This window comes from Kogia breviceps, chromosome 13 (assembly GCF_026419965.1).
Source record: "Kogia breviceps isolate mKogBre1 chromosome 13, mKogBre1 haplotype 1, whole genome shotgun sequence".
Classification (NCBI taxonomy): domain Eukaryota; kingdom Metazoa; phylum Chordata; class Mammalia; order Artiodactyla; family Physeteridae; genus Kogia; species Kogia breviceps.
In genome coordinates this window covers 8679972-8700072 of record NC_081322.1, presented here as the reverse complement: position 1 = coordinate 8700072, position 20101 = coordinate 8679972, and the positions used below count along the sequence as shown (strand labels likewise).

The window sequence follows — 20101 nt, the reverse complement described above, 5'->3', positions numbered from 1 at the left end:
GTTTTTACTTTAATTTTTTTTGTAATATTACAGGTATTTTATTGTGCTCTTTTTGCACCAGCTTTTTCATTTGAAAAACTCTAAACCAATGGAAAAATTGTAAGAACATTAAATTTACACTCAGTACCTTTCGTTTAGTTTCACCAGTTGTTAATGTTTTGCTTCGTTTATTTTCTCTACACATACTTTCTCATGAACTGTTTGTAAGTTGCAGGCATCATGACACTTTATCTCAAGTACTTCAACATTACCTTCTAAAAACAAGGACATTCTCCTCTATAACCATACAAAATTATTCACTCAGGAAATTTAACGTTGGTCTAATACGGTTGTCTAATATATGATCCAATTTCATTTTCCCCAGTTTTTCCAATAATGTATAGCTAATATAGAGTCATTCTCTGTTGCTGTTATTATTGTTTAATGACATTGACTTTTTGTGTGTGTGTGTGGTACATGGGCCTCTCACTGTTGCGGCCTCTCCCGTTGCGGAGCACAGGCTCCGGATGCACAGGCTCAGCGGCCATGGCTCCCGGGTCCAGCCGCTCTGCGGCATGTGGGATATTCCCGGACCGGGGCACGAACCCGTGTCCCCTGCATCGGCAGACGGATTCTCAACCACTGCGCCACCAGGGAAGCCCCGACATTGACATTTTTGAAATATTTTAAATTTTTTATTATGGGAAATTTCAAACATACAAAGGTAGAGAAGATAGTATAAATGAATGACCAATATACTCATCTACAACTTCAAAAAGTATCAACTCATGCATTATCTTTTGTGGAAGTAAAGATCACCCAAGTAGGAACAAGCGAAGGCTCTTTATTCAGAGCTTGCTATAGCAAAAGGGAGTCAGCCACCATCACTTGTGTTTGGTGGAGTGTCAAAAGCAGGCAGAGGAGCGGGAAAACTTCATATAAAGTGGAAAAAAGGTTTGCCTGAAGGGGTAGGTGTCGGCCTGGGGAAACCGTAGGTGGGCTTACTAGAAGCGGGGCATCGTATGTGACTGGTTAGGGGGTGCATATTTGGCTTTCCCAGTTGGTCCTCAGTTGACATTAAGGGCAAAAATTAGCGAAGCTGTCAGTTATTAATCAAGTCCTGGACATCTTGTGTTGACTGCCATAGGGGTTGTTTGGCTTCCTAGACTGCATGCTGAAGATTGTGGGTCAGAGTTCTGTTTTTATGTTTAGTCTGGTCATTGTCTGTATACTCAGTTTCTTGGTCCCTGTTTTTGACAATTCTCTCAATTGCTGGAGGTTGATGAATTCAGGGAAAGCCAAAGATCCAGGTCTTCACTGCTTGGAGATTGCTCAGCTGTCTGCATGGTCAACTGTATTGCAAGATCTTCTTGCCCTTTTTGTTGTATCATCATGGAGATAACTGATGAGAGAATGAATGTAGAAGCATTTAAGACTCCGGAGAGAATGTGTCAAAAGAAAATTCAGAGAGCTTTACTTGAGATGAATATTTTAAGTGAGAAACAAACCGTTCACAAACAGGGAGACTTCCAAACCAAAAGTGGCTTAAAGCTCCACTCTGAGCAGTTACAGCTCAGCTTATAAAGCATGAGGAGGTATATTGTTTTGTATTGTGATTCTAATTGGCTGCCAGAAACTTAACATTCCTTTTAGAGCAGTAGTATTACATAAGCTTACTTTTTTACTGTAGCTGATTTGCTAGGTTATGCTGACATGAAGAAAGCTTAAGTTTTGTTTAAGGTCAGAGTCATCATTTCAGGGAAATCAGGACAGCTTTAAGTTTTGATTAGATGACTAAGTGTTTGGTCTAGGTCTGTATTCAAACTGTGGCTTCCATTTTGGTTTCTCTTTAACTATGACAAAATTAAGAATTAATAATCCCTGTAAAATGCTTTGGAACCAGTTATCCTAACTTCTCCACCTACGCCAAGAGAACAAATCCAATAGAACATGAGAGTCATGTGCCTTTTTCTTAAGGTGCTACATAGCTTGTTCCACCTTGCCTGTTTCATTGATCCAAGTACAACAAGAAGTATAAGCAATGACACACAGCACCATGGCTAGCCAATAAGGAATCTACAGCAATGCAATTGTCCATTGTTACTCATGCCAATGTGTTGAGACTGATCTCTGTTCCATCTGGTATCATTAATAACTTCTGCCAAAGTTTGTGATAGGTTTCTTCCCATCTTTTCTATTTGTATGGTTCCTACCGATGGGGACACTGCCTTGACTGTTCTCATAAATAGTCAGTAATTCCCCTAGGTTGTGTGCCTGAATAATCAAGAATGGCCTCATTTTGGCACCCATGTCTGGGTCAGGATTTCCAGCCTTGGTGATTTATAGAATTAGGGTCTCTGTATAGAGACAAGTCTCATAATACTATTCCTGAAGTGCATGAAATGTTATTCTGAGGCAAACAGGACCAGGCAATATAGCCACAAAGGAAGCAGTATCCAGTAGAGACATGGAAATCCAGGAAAAAAGGGAGTTCACGACATGAAGTTGGAGCCAAGGCCTTATGTTAGCTGGGTGACATATTTGGATCTCTCTTAGTCTCTTCCAAGTGATCTGTGGCCCATTGCGCTATGAAGATTGTTGAATCCAAATTTAGAATTACCTTGGGTCAATCAATAGCTTGTAATACTTGGGTCTTCTTCTGGAAGAGAGGAACACTAGCAGAGTCACAGATTGATTTAAGGTCAGTTGTCCACATAGGTGCAAATGGAAACACCATCAGCTGTAATTCTGATGTTTTTATCATGGGGGTCAGTGATGGACAGCATATCCAGCAGTCAGTAAGATTGAGGGCAGTGGTTACTGTTCAGGATAATCTAAGAATAGCATTAGAATGAGTGTGTTCTGACCTAACAGTTATAATAAGGAGAGAAAAGAGAAAAGGGTCCATTACGGGTGGATGACAGCAAGGGGTCTTTAGAAAATGAGGAGAATGATTATAAACAAGCAGACAAAAAAGAAACCAGCAATTAGATAGGTATCTTAGTCCAACAGCAGACCAAGATCTATGTGTGGTCCTCTGTTTGTTCCAAAGGTCTGGGCCAGCTGTCTGCTTCCCGAGATTGGCTTCTGGAAGATCTCCGAGAGTACTGAGTTTGAGGTCCCATATTGGAGTAGTTTTCCAATTGTGTGCAATTGTGAATTGCCTTTTTAGTTGAGAAGCATGAACCCGAATAGTGACTCCCTGGGGTTTCACTGTTTCCTTTGTGTTAACAGTACCTGATAAAGGCCCTTCCAACGAGATTCAAGAGCAGTTTTTCTCCGATATCTCTTCCTGTTAACTGAAATCTCCTGGCTGAGGATCATGAAGAGGCTGTTTAGGAAGACTCTGTGGGAGGGTGGTCTTAACCTATTGTGATAGGACTGGGTACAGTACATGAGTCCCTTGCCATGTTTTGCCATGTCTGCATGCAGTCGGCAGTCTAGTGTCAGAAATGAAATCTCTATAAATACGTGCCTTCCAGTTACCAGCTCACTGGAGGATAAGTGGTATGTGCCTGAGGGAGAGGACAGCATGGCCATAAGGGCTAGGTGGGAGTATCTCTGGCCAGTTGAGCTTGAAGAGCTTCTGAAGGTTTTGCTAATTTTAATTTGAGGATGTTGGTTCCTCCTTTTGACCTTTCCAGAAATTGTAGTTTTTGAATAAGAGATGATACCTTACAAAGTTCTTTTATAAAGGTTTCTGTAAAGTGTGTGCCTCAATCACTTGATATAAAGGTTGGGATGCCCCAGGTTGGAAACACAAAATCAAGCAGCTTTCTAGTGACTAGAAACGGTGTAGCTTTTCAGCAAGAAAATGCTTCAACTCATTCTGGAAATAGACATACAATAACTAAATATACTCAAGTCCTGTGAAGGGTGAAAGCTGGATAGCCCATCTGCAGGTCTTTATAGGGCCCTTGAGGCTTTGCTTCCTGGGCAAAGCCTCAAGGGCCCTATGTTTTTTTCATATTATGTTGTGTTTTTTTTTCAGTATGTTTTTTTTTTCAGTATTATGGTGTTGACAGGTGGCACATAATCTGAAAATATCCTTAGTTTTCTTTCTAAAGTTTCTCCATCAATGTTGATTTACAATAATAACCAATTTGTCTTTTCCATGATGGGTAGTTTCATGGAGAAATTTAGCAAATAGCCATTTGAAATCATTTGGAGCCACCAAGTGCTATCTTGAGAGGGCCAGAGATTACCTGAGCAAAGGGTACAACCAGCTTTTCCCGTTCTTCCTTTTCAAAATTGGGGGCTAAATGTTGATATTTTATAACATCCTTTTATAATAATAATTTATTGTTTGGAGGCTTAGATAGGATCATAACTTTGGTTAAAATGGTTTGTTTGACATAATGATCTGCTAGAGCATTTCCTTTAGCTTCCATATTCTCTCTTTTTACATGAGCCTCGAATTTATAATAGCCCCCTCTCTAGGAATTAGGAGTGTGTCCAGAAGTTCCTTAACTTGTCCATGTTTTATGGGGTTTTCAGTAGAGAAAAAAAAAACTCCTTTGCTTCCAAAGCATCCAAAAGTCATGTACTACTCCAAAAGCATGCCTGCTATCAGTATGTATGTGTACCCTCTGGTCTTTGGCTACTTGACAAGTTCTAGTAAATGCAATCCCATCTAGGCTGAGTTTTCCTCAGTTAGAGGACTAGACTCTAAAGGACAGCTTACATTAGTGAGAGCATATCCTGCTTGATAGCCTTCACTTTCAGTTTTGAGGTTTAACACAACAGCAGATAATGTTAAGGTGGGGTTCTCAGGGGAGCTCTGTTAAATCTGAGCAGGGTATAGAGCATTCCCTAACGGAAGTCACACATTCAGGAGGCTCCCCTGCTTCTGGTAGGAGAGGCAAGTGGCAGGACTCAAGGTACTGGAGAGTGAATAGTCACACAAGGGGGAGAGCAGGCCATTTCAGAACCTCGTAAGGGGTTAAAAGGCTGTTACAAAAGTATGTGTTCTCAGTCACCAGAAATATGTTACAACAGGAGGTACCATTAGGTCAAGGTAGAGCCTAGACTTAGTTCAGAAGCATCAAGTTTTGCAGGGGCAGCTGTTGCCTTAGGACTAGCGGGGCACGCATTTGCAGCTGGGTCAGTAAGCAGTGAGTTGTCGGTGGCTCCCATGAAGTTCAGTTAAAAACCCCAAGAGCGGGCTTCCCTGGTGACGCAGTGGTTGAGAGTCCGCCTGCCGATGCAGGGACCGTGCCCCGGTCCGGGAAGATCCCACATGCCGCGGAGTGGCTAGGCCCGTGGGCCATGGCCGCGGAGCCTGTGCTCTGCAACGGGAGAGGCCACAGCAGTGAGAGGCCCGCGTACCGAAAAAAAAAAAAAAAAAAAAAAAAAAGTGCTGCTATGAATGTTGAGGAATATGTATCTTCTACAATTATGACAACCACCATTTTAAAACCTAACATATGCTTAACTATATCAAAGTGTTGCTCACACAGCAATGGTGAATGCTGTTGTCAACCTTTTGTTTCAAATTTTTAATGACTGTATTGGGTCTGGCTGTTAAACGTGACTGCACCTTCTGCGGCCCTGAGATGCGGGTCCCAGTAGTTGGTGTATAGCCGTAACGCACAGAGAGCCCCGGACGGCGCACAGCAGAGAAGGACAAGGCCCGCGCAAGGACTCACTCAAGCGCGCGCGCAGGATGCAGGGAGTGCAGGATGGAGGCAGTGCAGGATGGAGGCAGCCCATTGGACCAGCCCCGCTCACAGCGCCGCGTCCGCCAATGGGCAGCGGCCTGGGCGGGGCGTCAGCGCGCTGGCGCCTTGAGCAGCGGCTGCGTGGCTGCCCTCGTGGACCAGTCTTCGACGGCATCTCGAGTGTGCAGGGCCTGCTGGAAGACGTCGGAGGTGCCGGATCCTGTTCGCGGAGCCATGTCTCGGCCGGAAGCCAGCGCCAACGCCTCCTCCTGGGTCGTTGCTTCTCGGCGGAGTGAAGCGCTGCCTCGGGCTCCGGAAAGGCCGGAGAAGGAGACGAGCCAAGGCGGTCGCGGAGGCCAGAAGGCCGGCGGAGGTGGCAGCGGGAGGGGCCACTCCGGCGTCCAGCAGCCCGTGGGCGCTGGTTTCTGGGAGCCGCCTCTCTCCTTCAGGCTGAAGAACGACTGGGTGGGCGCGGTGATCGGTGAGAGCAGAGGGCCTGCGCGGGCGGGGCGGGGCCTGTAACATCCCCGCCCCGCCCGCCTCGCCTCCAATCATTGGTCACTAGGGCGGCTCGGGTCCCCACCGGACCTTTCTGATACGTTTTGATGCTAGAGTGATGGCGTTTAATGCATCTCTGTATAGTTTATAGAGACGATGTTTGGGGAGAGCCAACTCTTAGACTTATGAAATCTTTGGGATGAAAGGTCAGAGCTTTGGCAGCTTACCCCAAAATGAACAACAAAGGAGTCAGTCCGTTTGAGCACGGGGGAGAGCCATTAACCCAAGATAAGAAGGCGTAGGGTATTAAAGGGCTACTCGGAACATTAGCCATACCTTGCACTTAGTTTCTGTTACTTGAATGTGATTAATCTGCCGAAAACAGTGTTCTTTTTCTTAGTATAGCGTGAGTCTTACAAATTCGTTTTTGAAAAGCATTTGGAAATGATCGGAAGTAAGGTTTGCCCCCCTTTAAAAATTGTGGTAAACAACATACATTTACAGTATTGTTGACCCTAAGAACAACGTTGTGTAGTAGATCTGCAGAAGGTTTTCATATTGCACGACTGAATCTACCTCTCAACAGCTAATTTCCCCATTCCCCCATCCCTGGCAGCCACCAGATCCCTCAGTAGAAGTGGAATCTGCAGTTTTTTGTGATTGGCTTATCTCAGTGTAATGTCCTCAGGGTTTATATGTGTTGTCACGAATGGCAGGATTTCCTTTTAAGGCTGAAAACTTGCATTGTATGCATATGCCACGTTTTTTTCATCCGGTCAAATGTTGACAGATATTTAGGTGATTTCTGCCTCTTAGCTATTGTGAATAAAGATGAATAGGGGAATGCAGATATCTTTCTGAGATCCTAGTTTCAATTCTTGTGTATAAGGTCCCAGAAGTGGGATTGCTGGATCACATGGTAGTTCTACTTTTAAAGGACTCTGCATACTGTTTCCATAGTGACTGCACCAATTTACATTCCCACTCACAGTGCATAAGGGTTCCCTTTCTCCACATCCTCGCCAACTTGTTATCCCCTTGTCTTTTTAAAAAAAATATATATTTATTTGTTTTTATTTTTGGCTGTGTTGGGTCTTTGTTGCTGTGCCCGGGCTTTCTCTAATTGTGGTGAGTGGGTGCTACTCTTCGTTGCAGTGCGTGGGCTTCTCATTGTCGTGTGCGGGCTCTAGAGCGCAGGCTCAGTAGTTGTGCACGGGCTTAGTTGCTCCGCGGCATGTGGGATCTTCCCGGACCAGGGCTTGAACCCGTGTTCCCTGCATTGGCAGGCGGATTCTTAACCACTGCGCCACTAGGGAAGCCCCATATCCCTTGTCTTTTTGATGGGAGCCATTCTAACAGGTGATATCTCATTGTGGTTTTGATTTGCATATCTCTGATGATTTCATCATCTTTTCCTATACACCTGTTGGTCATAAATATGTCTTCGAAGAAAGGTCTATTCAGGACCTTTGGCCATTTTTTAATTGGACTTTTTTGGTTGAGTTGTGTGTTAACTGTGTGTTCCAGTTTCTTCACATCCTTGCCAACAGTTTGGATCCAATTAGTCTTTCCTTGGTCTGGTGGTGAATCCTTAGTATCTACCTCTGGGAAAGGAACCTCCTACCACCCACCACAATTTGGAATAGAAAGCGCCTGCTTCCCTTTTTCCAAAGTGAAAGTGATTACTGAACCCTAGGAGCTTTTGTTTGGATGATTTGGGAAGAACTAGAGAAGGCTTTGAGCAAAGTCGGTAGTAGGTTCCCCATAATTGATTTCAATTTTTTTTAAAAAATTCCTTTATTTTTAAAAACAGGGCGTGGTGGGTCAAAAATAAAAGAGATCCAGAGCTCAACATACACCAAAATACAGGTAAATTATTTGGGTTCTTAAATCCTTAAAGAGGATGAACTATGGTTCATTCCTAACTCTAATTTCTCTTCAATTATTAACTTAATCTTGTAACTTAGGTAAGTTGCCAAAGCTCTTCATACTTCTTTTTAAGAACTCACCTAAGCTGTAGTCCATTCATTATATCTTAGATGCTGATTTATAGCAATCCTGTATTTCCTTTACACTTTTATTCTATGTGAGGTTGAGTGCGGGGGTGGGACAGTGAAGGGACTTATCTCACCTATTTTACCCCTTGTATCTAGATAATAAAAGGGGACCCTGAAGCGGAAGTAAGAATTCTTGGCACCAAGGCAATGCAGAGCAAAGCGAAAACAGTGATAGATAATCTTGTTCAAAAACAAGAAGACTACAAAACAGAGCCCAAAGTTGGTAAGTAATTTTTGCCCACTAAAGCCCTGTAAGGGCTTCCCCGGTGGCGCAGTGGTTGAGCGTCCGCTTGCCAACGCAGGGGACGCGAGTTCGTGTCCCGGTCTGGGAGGATCCCACATGCCGCGGAGCGGCTGGGCCCGTGAGCCACGGCCGCTGAGCCTGCCCGTCCAGAGCCTGTGCTCCGCAACGGGAGAGGCCATAACAGTGAGAGGCCCGCATACCGCAAAAAAAAAAAAGCGCTGTAAAATTTTAAATGTTTTATTCAGTGTTATAAGCCATATTATAACTGCTTTTCCTGATAACGAAGCTTTGGCTTGCCATCATTAAATCTAGTCTGTTACAGAATTTTTTTCTATGAAATCCAGGATACTTTTCCTCAAACTAAGACACTTAATATGTGCTGTTAAGCCTAGCAGTTTTACTTTTGAGTAAAAACAAAATAACCTTTTAATACACTTCACTATTGATGGTACAGCAAGGATTAGTCCTGGCCTCTTGTCTATGGTCCCTTCCCTGGAATGTGACTGACTTTGAAAACTGCCTAATTATTTGATATTTTTAAAAATCTCAGATCTATTTGGACTAGAGAAAAAGCCATTATTGAACTATTTCCAGAAGCAACAAGGAGAAGAGTCTTGGGTTCAGATGGCAGCATTGCCTCTTAGTGTTTCTTGGGAAAGAACCTCTAAAAAGCCTCTTAGACACTGTTTCTTCTGTTTATCTGGGGTAACATCTGCCACACAGAATTACTGTAATGATAAGTGATGTGTTATTTATTATCAGACAGTGGTCTCTCATGCTTTTTAACTGCTCCAGTAATTTTTTTTTGCATTTCAGAAATCTGAAGTAAGTAACTGGCAAACCGTGACCGGAATGGTCATGGCACTGTTGTACTAAATTCCTAAATTTAATGTTTCAAGCATTATTATTGTTGGGTTATTAAAACAGAAAATAATAAACTTGTTTTGGATTTTATACTGGTAGGATTTGTTTGGAAACTAATTTGGAATATTTTTAACAGATGTTGCTGTTGTCCAACCTTCAGATGGAAAAGATGCAAGTAAAGATGTTTCAGGAAATCAGAAATTGGTTGATTGGGATAAGTTCCGAGGAAATATTTTGAAATGGAGCAAAAAAAAGTGGGCAGGTTAGTGCTGGATCCCAACACTTACATGTGGTATTGTTTTTCGTAGTAATTGAGGTTTTTAGCCTCTATAAAAAATTTGTTGCTCTTAGTGATGAAATCTATTTGCAAAATGACAGTAGAATTTGAAATGCTGCAGTTAGTCTCTAGGACATGATACGTCTGTGTTTACGTTACAAATGGAAAGTTAAAACTTATTTATACCTCGTCTTATTTGAGGTAACTCGCTGCACATGTTTAATAAAAATAGAAAATCGGGGGCTTCCCTGGTGGTGCAGTGGTTGGGAATCCGCCTGCCGATGCAGGGGACACGGGTTCGTGCCCTGGTCCGGGAAGATCCCACATGCCGCGGAGCGGCTGGGCCCGTGAGCCATGGCCGCTGAGCCTGCGCGTCCGGAGCCTGTGCTCCACAACGGGAGAGGCCACAACAGTGAGAGACCCGCGTACCACAAAAAAAAAAAAAAAAAAAGAAAATCGGGCCAGAAGGAAAATGAAGTGAGTAAACATGCCAACCAGGAGTTAACATTTTGCTATGACTGAGCAAAAATTGATCTTGGAGTGTCCTGGCCAAGAAGGGCAAAATAAAAAGGGAAAAACATTCAATAAGATCATACAAGAAGAAATGGGTTTTTTAAATTCTCACTTGGAATTATATATGGAATATAATGTTCTACCTTATTCACTGAATTTCAGAGTAAATTCAGGCATTAATTTAATCAGAATGAGGCAGTGGGACAACATCGTTTATTTAAAGTTAAACGGTGAACACTTCCATGTGACAGATATTAACAAGGGTTCATTCCACTCTGGTGGTCGGCCTGTCCCATGCTGTCTCAACAACATGTGTTGGGAGATTTGGGTGGCGGCAGGGAGCAGAAAAAGGATTTAAGTTTCGTGGAAGTATGATAAGCATTTAAAAAAAGAAAACAAAGTAGCTTCAAAGTAGAGGATAGAATAAGGATAAATATGTTATCCCTAAACAATAATGGGATGGACCCTGAAAGAAAAGAAAGTTAGCTTACTATGAGAGAAGATTCATCAGTTGTGATGGCTGTGTGTCTTGTGAAGCATGGTTTCTTTTATTTTATATTTAATTATTAAAGATCTCTTTCTTGGGTGAAAAATGTAATTGAAAGAAAGCAAAAATGGAGTTCTCTTAGGGCCTGGCAGAAGCTTTGCTGGCAAAGTGTGGGACAGCTGTCTAGAACTATATCTGTGCAAGGTGAACCGATAACATATTTTAGTTTGATTTCTGTTGCTTTGAGTAAATGTCATTGAAATGTAAATGCTCATTAATCATCCAAGTTAAAATTTGGGGTTTTGTCCCAGGTTTACCTCCAATTAAGAAAAACTTTTACGTGGAGTCAGAAACAACACATTCAATGTCACAAGACCAAGCAGACAATTGGAGGTGAATAGTTTTCCTACTTTTTATTGAGTATTTATAGAGTTATGCTGGTAAATTAACCCATTAGGAAAAGATTTGAAATGATTGCATTTGAAACTGTAGCTTCCTATTCAAAAGAAAACTTGGGGGCTTCCCTGGTGGCTCAGTGGTTGAGAGTCTGCCTGCCGATGCAGGGGACGCAGGTTCATGCCCCGGTCCGGGAGGATCCCACGTGCCGCGGAGCGGCTGGGCCTGTGAGCCATGGTCGCTGAGCCTGCGCATCCGGAGCCTGTGCTCTGCGACGGGAGAGGCCCACGTACCGCAAAAAAACAAAAAAAAAACAACCAAAAAAAGAAAACTTGGTTGCACCCTACATCGTATACATTGGAGCATTGCTATCCAATAAAACTTTTGGTGAACAGGGGAAATGGGCTATTTTTGTGTCTAGAGTAGTTGCTATCCATATGTGGCTATTAAACACTTAAAATGTAGCTAATATTATTGAGGAACTGAATTTGAAATTTTAAATTTAAAGAGACACGTGGGTAGTGCCTGCTGTATTAGCAGTTTTTGAGAATTATTTCTAGAAGTGTTGAAAATCATGAGAAATTGATCTGATATCTGAATATTAGAAAAATTTATTACTCTTTGGTCCTTTTTATCTGTAATTATAGGTCATAATGGCAACATTTTTTTCTATTAATATCTGTTATAAAATTAAGATAGTATGGTATAGCAGACAGAGCAGTTATTCTAGGATTGGGGTAGGGCCCTGAGCATGGACAAGTGACTAAAGATCACCTGTCGAATGAGAATAATTCCCACTTCAAAGTATTACTGAGGATTAATTAAGGAAATGTGTGTGAAACATTATAGGCCCTCAGGCGTTTGCGAAATCTGACTTTGATTCATGAAGCATATAATTCTCAGGTTCTATTCTTAACCTTTCCATGAAATTTTCATTGGTCCATTCATGCATACAGTGTAATTTTTTTCCTTCTCTGGAACTATTCTGGTAAAAAAAGATGGGCTTGCTTCTATTTCTTATTACATTTTACTGTAAGTTAACCAGCAGTCTAATTTTAATCAGTTGCAGTTGAATTTCTAGATATGACATGAACTAATCTTGGAAAAAATTTCTTGCTTGGGGAGTAAAGTGACCAAAGCCACTAATCCTTGTTCTATTTTTCCTTAAAGGAGGGAAAATTATAATATAATGTGCGATGACTTGAAAGGTGGTGAGAAACGTCCTCTTCCCAACCCTGTTGCTAATTTTGAGGATGCATTTCACTGTTATCCTGAAGTTATGAGAAACCTTCAGAAGGCAGGTTTTCAAAGGCCAACACCAATTCAGGTATGCTTTCTTTCATTCTAACATTTCATCGACTTTCCCCCCTCAGTTTCTGGTCGTTAGAAGTTATAACACCAGGGAGCAGCTGTCTCTTATAAGTGTCCGCCCAGCACTTCCACCGCTGCCTAGCACTCAAAATGCTGAGAAGTTTGGGGCTGGGAGAGGAGGAAGGAATACTTGACAGAAAGAAATGCACTATTTATTTTAATATTTCTCATTCTGTTTCAGTCACAGGCATGGCCAATCATTCTACAAGGAGTAGATCTTATAGGAGTAGCTCAGACTGGAACGGGGAAGACATTGTCCTACTTAATGCCTGGATTTATTCATATAGACTCACAACCACTGTAAGAATTATTACATCTGGGTTCTCTTTAGGGGTTTAACAGATATAGATTCCAAAAATGCAGTGAAAAGTATCTTCGATTGCCTTGGTCAAAAGGTAATGCCTAGTCTCGGGCAAATACACTTGCGTTCTGGTAAGCTATAAATAGACAAAACATTTTTAGGAAGCAATAGGTAGTATCCACCAAAAGTCTTAATAGTGAAACACTGGAAACAAATTGTGTAAATTACTGTGTCTAGTACAATTCTGTGAGAATGTCTGACACAGGAAAGCTCTGGCTCTGTTTAATGAAAAGCCTGGTGTCTGGACCCTAGGATTTTTCTGTTAGGCTGTTTTTCTTTATTTCTCCACTTTTTTTGTGTGTGTGCTCCGCGGGCCTCTCACTGCTGTGGCCTCTCCCGTTGCGGAGCACAGGCTCGGGACACACAGGCTCAGCGGCCACGGCTCACGGGCCCAGCCGCTCCACGGCATTTAGGATCTTCCCAGACCAGGGCACAAACCCGTGTCCCCTGCATCGGCAGGTGGACTCTCAACCACTGCACCACCAGGGAAAGCCCTCTCCACTTTTTATGTGTGGTGCTTGTTTGTGGCCGTACCTCGAGGCTTATGGGATCTTAGTTCCCTGACCAGGGATTGAACCCCGGCCCTCAGCAGATGAAAGCTTGGAGTCCTAACCAGTGGACCGCCAGGGAATTCCCTTATTGCAGGCACTGAATGAAGGTCCTGTATATCTGAGATGGGTACTTGACTGACGTGTTTTCTCTCCAAAGAGCCAGGAATGGGCCGGGCATGTTAGTCCTCACCCCGACTCGAGAACTAGCTCTGCAGGTGGAAGCTGAGTGCCGTCAGTATTCATATAAAGGTCTTAAAAGGTGAGTCTTTTCTTTGACCATTCCTGCATCAGCATTCTAACCGTTGGTAGCTGTAGACATCCTCCCCATTATTTTCACACATCCTGAGAAGCTGATTGGCTCAGCGTGGGTCAGGCTTACTTACCCCTGATCCACGTCGACTGTAACCTGGGTGGTGGGGTCAGATAACAAGGATGCGAACGTGGCTCTCGCAGGACACGTCCCTGTGGGTTGGTAGGTGTGGATGGTTCTCAGAAAGGGGCCAATACTGTACTACCTGAGACTTTTGATTTATGTACTTTTTATTTTATACCCAGAATGCTTAGGTTGGTTGGGATTTTGAATTGTGATGGGATATTCCCCACGTGAACATGAACCTCTGTATTTTTTTTTTAAGTGTTTGTGTATATGGTGGTGGCGATAGAGATGGACAAATAAAAGAGTTAGCAAAAGGTGTCGATATCATTATTGCCACTCCCGGAAGACTCCACGATCTGCAAATGAATAACTTTGTGTACCTGAAGAGCATAACCTACCTGGTAATCGTGGAGCCAGGGGTTCAGGGTCCTGGGAGGAAGAACTGAACTCTTTATCAAACCCTTTAGAATGGCTCTCCATTTCATAATGGTTTTAAATCCTAGGAATGTTTCTCATTCCCTCTAGTTTGTTAAAATACAGATTTTAAGATGATTCCATTTTAGTATTATATAAATATTAGAAAGCGTAGGTAAGTACAAAAGAATTCCACGTGAATATTTTAGACACTTAAATTTTTTTTTCATTAAATCGATTTAGAAACTGTTAGTTGGCAAACTTAAATTAATCTGTGTTGCAACTACAGATAGCTTAGGTAATGGAGGAAATGAAAAAATTACCTTAGCATTCATAAAGGCAGAGCATACATATTAGCTACCTTCCATACCAAATCTAGCTGTCATTTTTTTTTTTGGCCATACTGCACAGCTCGCGGGATCTTAGTTCCCTGACCAGGGTTGGAACCCGGGCCCTCAGCAGTGAAAGCGCGGAGTCCTAACCACTGGACCACCAGGGAATGCCCCTAATCTAACCATTTTTAATGCAGGTATTAGATGAAGCTGACAAGATGCTGGATATGGGATTTGAACCCCAGATAATGAAGATTTTATTAGATGTACGCCCAGACAGGCAGACAGTTATGACAAGGTAGGTATATGTTTAATTTGCTAGTCTGCAAAGTAGAAATCAGTGGAACCAAATCCATTTGATTTTAGAGCCTTTCTTAAAAGTATTTTGAGATCCTTTGGAGAAAGATAATGTCATCACTTGGTATAGCAACTCAGTATAACAGTTTAGCAATGACTATTGGGTTTCCTGAATTAAAAATAAGATTTCTAGGGACTTCCCTGGTGGTACACTGGTTAAGACTCCGCACTCCCAATGCAGGGGGCCGGGGTTCGATCCCTAGTCAGAGAACTAGATCCCGCATGCTGCAACAAAGATCCCACGTGCTGCAACTAAGACCCGGCACAGCCTAAGTAAATAAATAAGTGTTTGAAAAAGAATAAGATTTCTATTAAAAAAATGCAGGAGAGACTGTTTCACGGGGGGGGTCTCAGATTGGAAAAAGTAATCACCTGTCCAGAATACTTTTTGGTGAAGATAAAACTGAGGCAGCAGAAGAGTATGTGATTGGGGAAATAGACTAAATTTATTCATTTTGTTTTCTTACTAAACTTCCCATCTTTGTAATTAGTGTGAAAGTACAGAAGGTGGTTACTTTCATAATATATGGTTGAAGAAACATCTGAATTTACATATCCAATCATCTGTACAGTTAAAATGTTTTTATTTGGCATGAGCATTTGGTTTTGCCTGCTAACAATGTATGAAAAATACTGGGTTTTTTTGCCTTATTTATAAAGGCCGAAAGAAAACTAATCTAACACCTGAATTCATTGTACCTTTTCATAGATTAGAAAGGTATAGCTCTTTTTCACCTTTTGTTTACAAACCTATTAAACTTATTTAAAGGTTTAATTTGGTAGCTTCATTGAGCAATTCATTGTGAAGCAAATGTTTTCTGTGAAATTGACTTCATTAAAAAGTACTAAGTTTGTCTTTCATGAGTAATTTGGTTCATAGCATTCTTAGGGAAATTTAGTAATGTTTGCTTTATAATAAATTTTTAATGTTTGTGTATTATGTTTTATCTCCAGTGCAACGTGGCCATGTGCTGTCCGTAGACTCGCACAATCTTATTTGAAAGAGCCCATGATTGTGTATGTTGGTACTTTGGATCTAGTTGTAAGCTTGTTTTTAATTACTATTTATATCTTATTAATTATGGAAATGTTTTACCATTGTAAAGCTCTCTGGCCTTTCACTTCATAATTGAGATTGGCCTTTCAACTAATCATTAATGAAAATTGACGTTTTACTTAAATCACTGGTAATTAATAATGGGTCATTGCCCTAGGCTCATTTCATGAGATTTCACAAAAGACAGGATAAATGCTTCAGAATCTATTTCATCTCTGGGTCAATTAAATGGTACCAGCGATACTTTGAAATTTTGTGTTGTCAGAATACTTATTGAACGGAAACTCTTTGTGTCATCAGCTGAACATCTTTATTGCAAAGGCTATATCCAAATTCATGGCGATAGTTTTGTAAGCTTGGCCTCAAACCATGGTTATTCCTTTTCCAACAATAGTAACCAGCTGCTTTCAACACACTGCCACGTATTCAAGAGTTCCCAGCTTAGCGTGGGTGACTCACTGGTAAAAAGTGAAAGACTGAGTCATAAATCCTTGGGTAGGAACCGGTGATTTTGCAAGGACTTGCCATTTTTCTTGCTAGCAGTTTATTAGAACATTTAACCAATGATAGAAATAAGATGGATTTCGAGCCAGTATATGGGGTTTGCCCATTAATACTGATGAACTATGATCTCTGAGTCCTTTAGGCTGTGAGTACCGTGAAGCAAAATATAATTGTCACCACAGAAGATGAGAAACGATCACATATCCAGACTTTCATCGAGAGCCTGTCTCCCAAAGACAAAGTCATAATATTTGTTAGCCGGAAAGCTGTGTGAGTATATTTTTCACATTCAAATAATCAGTTATGGTTTGTTTTGGCATTGTTTCTTTGTGTATACGCATTTCATATGGGGGGGTGTATGTCTTACAATATGCACATTACTTCAGACTCTTGCCAGTGGAAGTAAATGGAAGTAACAGACCCCCGACTTTATCTTTTGCTTCAGGGCTGATCATTTATCAAGTGACCTGTGTATCCGGCATATATCAGTAGAGTCTCTGCATAGCAACAGAGAACAGAGTGATCGAGAGAGAGCATTAAAAAACTTTAAAACAGGTACATTTATACAATTAGTATTGCAGTTTAAAAGTGTCCAGTGCCTGGACTTGCTTGGGTGATGGCACCTTTTCATGGAACCCATGTCTAAGATCTGCCCTCAGCTTGCAGATCCCAGAACTATACTTATTCTAAATATTAATCAGATTCTCAGAACTATCTCCAGCTAATGTTTAAATCCTGGATATCAAGGCAGTAATTTGCAGTGAGAGTGTTGTCTTAATTTACTTGAGAGGCATATATCTTTGCCATGGGTCGTGGACCCTTTGAGTTTTGGAATCTATTGTGTTGTAACTTGCCAGCAGTTAAAAAAGGCTACGTAACCCTTTCCCATCTTCACTGTCTTTAAAAGAGTTTTAATATTAAAAGCAAGGATAGTTCACCTGATCAGATATTAGGGGGCAGATATGACGTGGGTTGGTTTGTACCAGCACGTGTCTGTATTCTTTTGGCTTTACTCTTTAGGGAAAGTGCGAATACTGATTGCTACCGACTTGGCGTCTCGTGGTCTTGACGTCCATGATGTCACACACATCTATAATTACGATTTTCCCCGAAACATCGAAGAGTATGTGCACAGAGTAGGGCGCACCGGGAGAGCAGGGTAAGTCAGTCCGTCCATCCTGGCTCCCGTTCTCTTCACAAAAAGGGCCTTTTTCCGCTCTGAGAGCACTATCATAAGATCCCCATAACATGCTGTTTAAACAACTGCAGATTAGGTTCCAAATTTCTGTTTGAATGGCTAAATCTTTTTTTTTTAATCAAAGTATAGTTGATTTACAATGTTGTGCTAATTACCGCTGTACAGCAAAGTGATTCAGTTATACATATATATACACATATATATATACATTCTACTTTTTTAATATTCTTTCCCATTATGGTTTATCATAGGATATTGAATGTAGTTCCCTGTGCTATACAGGAGGACCTTGTTGTTTATCCATATAAAAGTTTACATCTGCTCACCCCAGCTTCCCACTCCATCCCTCCCCCAACCCCTTCCCCGTTGGCAACCACAAGCCTGTTCTCTATGTCCATGATTCTGTTTCTGTTTCATAGATAGGTTCATTTGTGTCATATTTATTTATTTATTTTTTAGATTTTTTTTTTTTTTGATGTGGACCATTTTTAAAGTCTTTATTGAATTTGTTACAGTATTGCTTCTGTTTTGGTTTTTTTGGCCATGAGGCATGTGGGATCTTAGCTCCCCGACCAGGGATGGAACCCTCACCCCCTGTATTGGAAGGCAAAGTCTTAACCACTGGACCGCCAGGGAAGTCCCTTGTGTCATATTTTAGATTCCACATATAAGTGATATCATATGATATTTGTCTTTCTCTGTCTGGCTTACTTCACTTAGTATGATAATCTCTGGTGGCATCCATTTTGCTACAAAGGCATTATTTTGTTCTTTTTATGGCTGAGTAGTATTCCACTGTGTATATGTACCACATCTTCCTTATATGAATGGCTAAATCTTTTTTTTAAATTAATTTAATTTTTTGGCTGCATTGGGTCTTCGTTGCTGCGTGCAGGCTTTCTCTAGTTGCGGCGAGCAGGGGCTACTCTTCATTGCGGTGCGCGGGCTTCTCATTATGGTGGCTTCTCTTGTTGCAGAGCACAGGCTCTAGGCGCACAGGCTCAGTAGCTGTGGCTCGCAGGCTCCAGAGCACAGGCTTAGTAGTTGTGGCACACGGGCTTCGTTGCTCTGTGGCATTTGGGATCTTCCCGGACCAGGGCTCAAACCCGTGTCGCCTGCATTGGCAGGCGGATTCTTAACCACCGCGCCACCAAGGAAGTCTCTGAATGGCTAAATCTTAATGTATCATACGTAGTTTGGGCTTGTGAAAGAGTTGAGGTTTTGCTGCTGCTGTTTTTGTTCTATTTTGCTAGCTGAATCATGAATATAAATTATAAATCAAATTAAATTGACTTTTTTTTCCCCCTTGAAGGAGGACCGGGGTATCTGTTACCCTTATCACTAGAAATGATTGGAAGATTTCTGGTGAATTAATTAATATTCTGGAAAGAGCAAATCAGGTGAGAATATGCAACTCTGTTTTCTAAGGTTCAAATTTCATTTATTGCAAGTAGCTGGGCTTTACTGCCTGTCAGGAAATACAGATATTAAACAAGTAATTAAGCGTGTTGTGAGAGCTGTAGCATGGCACAGATGAGCACTATAATATATATAAGTGGGGAACCTGATGTAATAGGGGTGAGCATCACTGAACCCTGCTGCGGAAGAGCCCAGTGGGGTGGAGGTTGGAGAGAACAGAGGAAGCAGAGGACACACTCAGGCCTCGAGGTGAGAAAGTGACACCAGGCAAAGGCACCAGGAAGCAACTGAAGGGCCACGCTAGCAGGAGGGCCGCGTACTTACAGGGTTTTTTAAGACTAGGCTGGTTTTTTTTACCTTGAAGATTCAGTGTTGCATATGCAAAGGGACACATTCCATTCTGTTTGGAAGATGTCATGTAATCAGTTGTGGAGATTCTCTGAAGATTGTAGAAAAGCTGTTACATAATGTAAATCGCCTCAATCCTAATAACACATTTAATGGCTTCAGAGTGTCCCAGAGGATCTTGTGGTGATGGCTGAGAGATATAAAGCAAATAAACTGAAAAAAGAAATGGAAAATAAATGGGAAAGACCCCAAGGAAAACCCAAGAAGTTTTATTATTAACGTCTATGTTGAAAAGTGGTACCAGCCTACTTAAAAGAGGTAAAATTTGAATCACACATGGACTTTCAAACACCTGGTTTCCTTAACGAGGCTTTGTTAGTGTGTTTATTATAATCAGCATTATCTCTAAGTCATTAACATAATAAATGAGATCTTATTCTTTATCTGTTACCTAAATTCTAGTTAATATATCTTAGAACTGATTGGCTTTGTTATAAAGCAGAAACTAACACACCACTGTAAAGCAATTGTACTCCAATAAAGATGTTAAAATATATATATATATCTTAGAAGTATTAATTCAGAGGTGAGAAAAAAACTAAGTTGTACAGTCGTAAGAGTATAATGGAATATAATAGAACTGGTGGAGATGTAAATTGTATAACCTCTTCTGAGCAATCAGGTGGTAATGTATCAATTGTAAATACATATACCTTTTGATCCAGCAATTCCTCTGGACATAAATGTCCAGTAGGGAGCCATACGAATAAACTATGGAGAAAATCATATCATATAAGGGCCTAATGCCTATGACATAGGAAACTCCTAACACTGAACA

At 41.5% G+C, this 20101-nt stretch overlaps 1 protein-coding gene across 1 annotated transcript; it reads left to right on the top strand.

Moving 5' to 3' along the window:
- Positions 1-5660: 5660 nt before the first annotated feature.
- On the top strand, positions 5661-19615 carry DDX43 (DEAD-box helicase 43). The gene is made up of 16 exons (XM_059035958.2): positions 5661-6120; positions 7951-8006; positions 8291-8417; positions 9439-9564; positions 10891-10972; positions 12146-12302; positions 12528-12646; positions 13416-13517; positions 13894-14035; positions 14578-14678; positions 15692-15779; positions 16441-16568; positions 16744-16853; positions 17319-17457; positions 18809-18896; positions 19426-19615. The coding sequence occupies exons 1-16, from the start codon at positions 5661-5663 to the stop codon at positions 19540-19542; spliced, it is 2142 nt and encodes a 713-aa protein (XP_058891941.1). The 3' UTR covers positions 19543-19615.
- Positions 19616-20101: the final 486 nt, after the last annotated feature.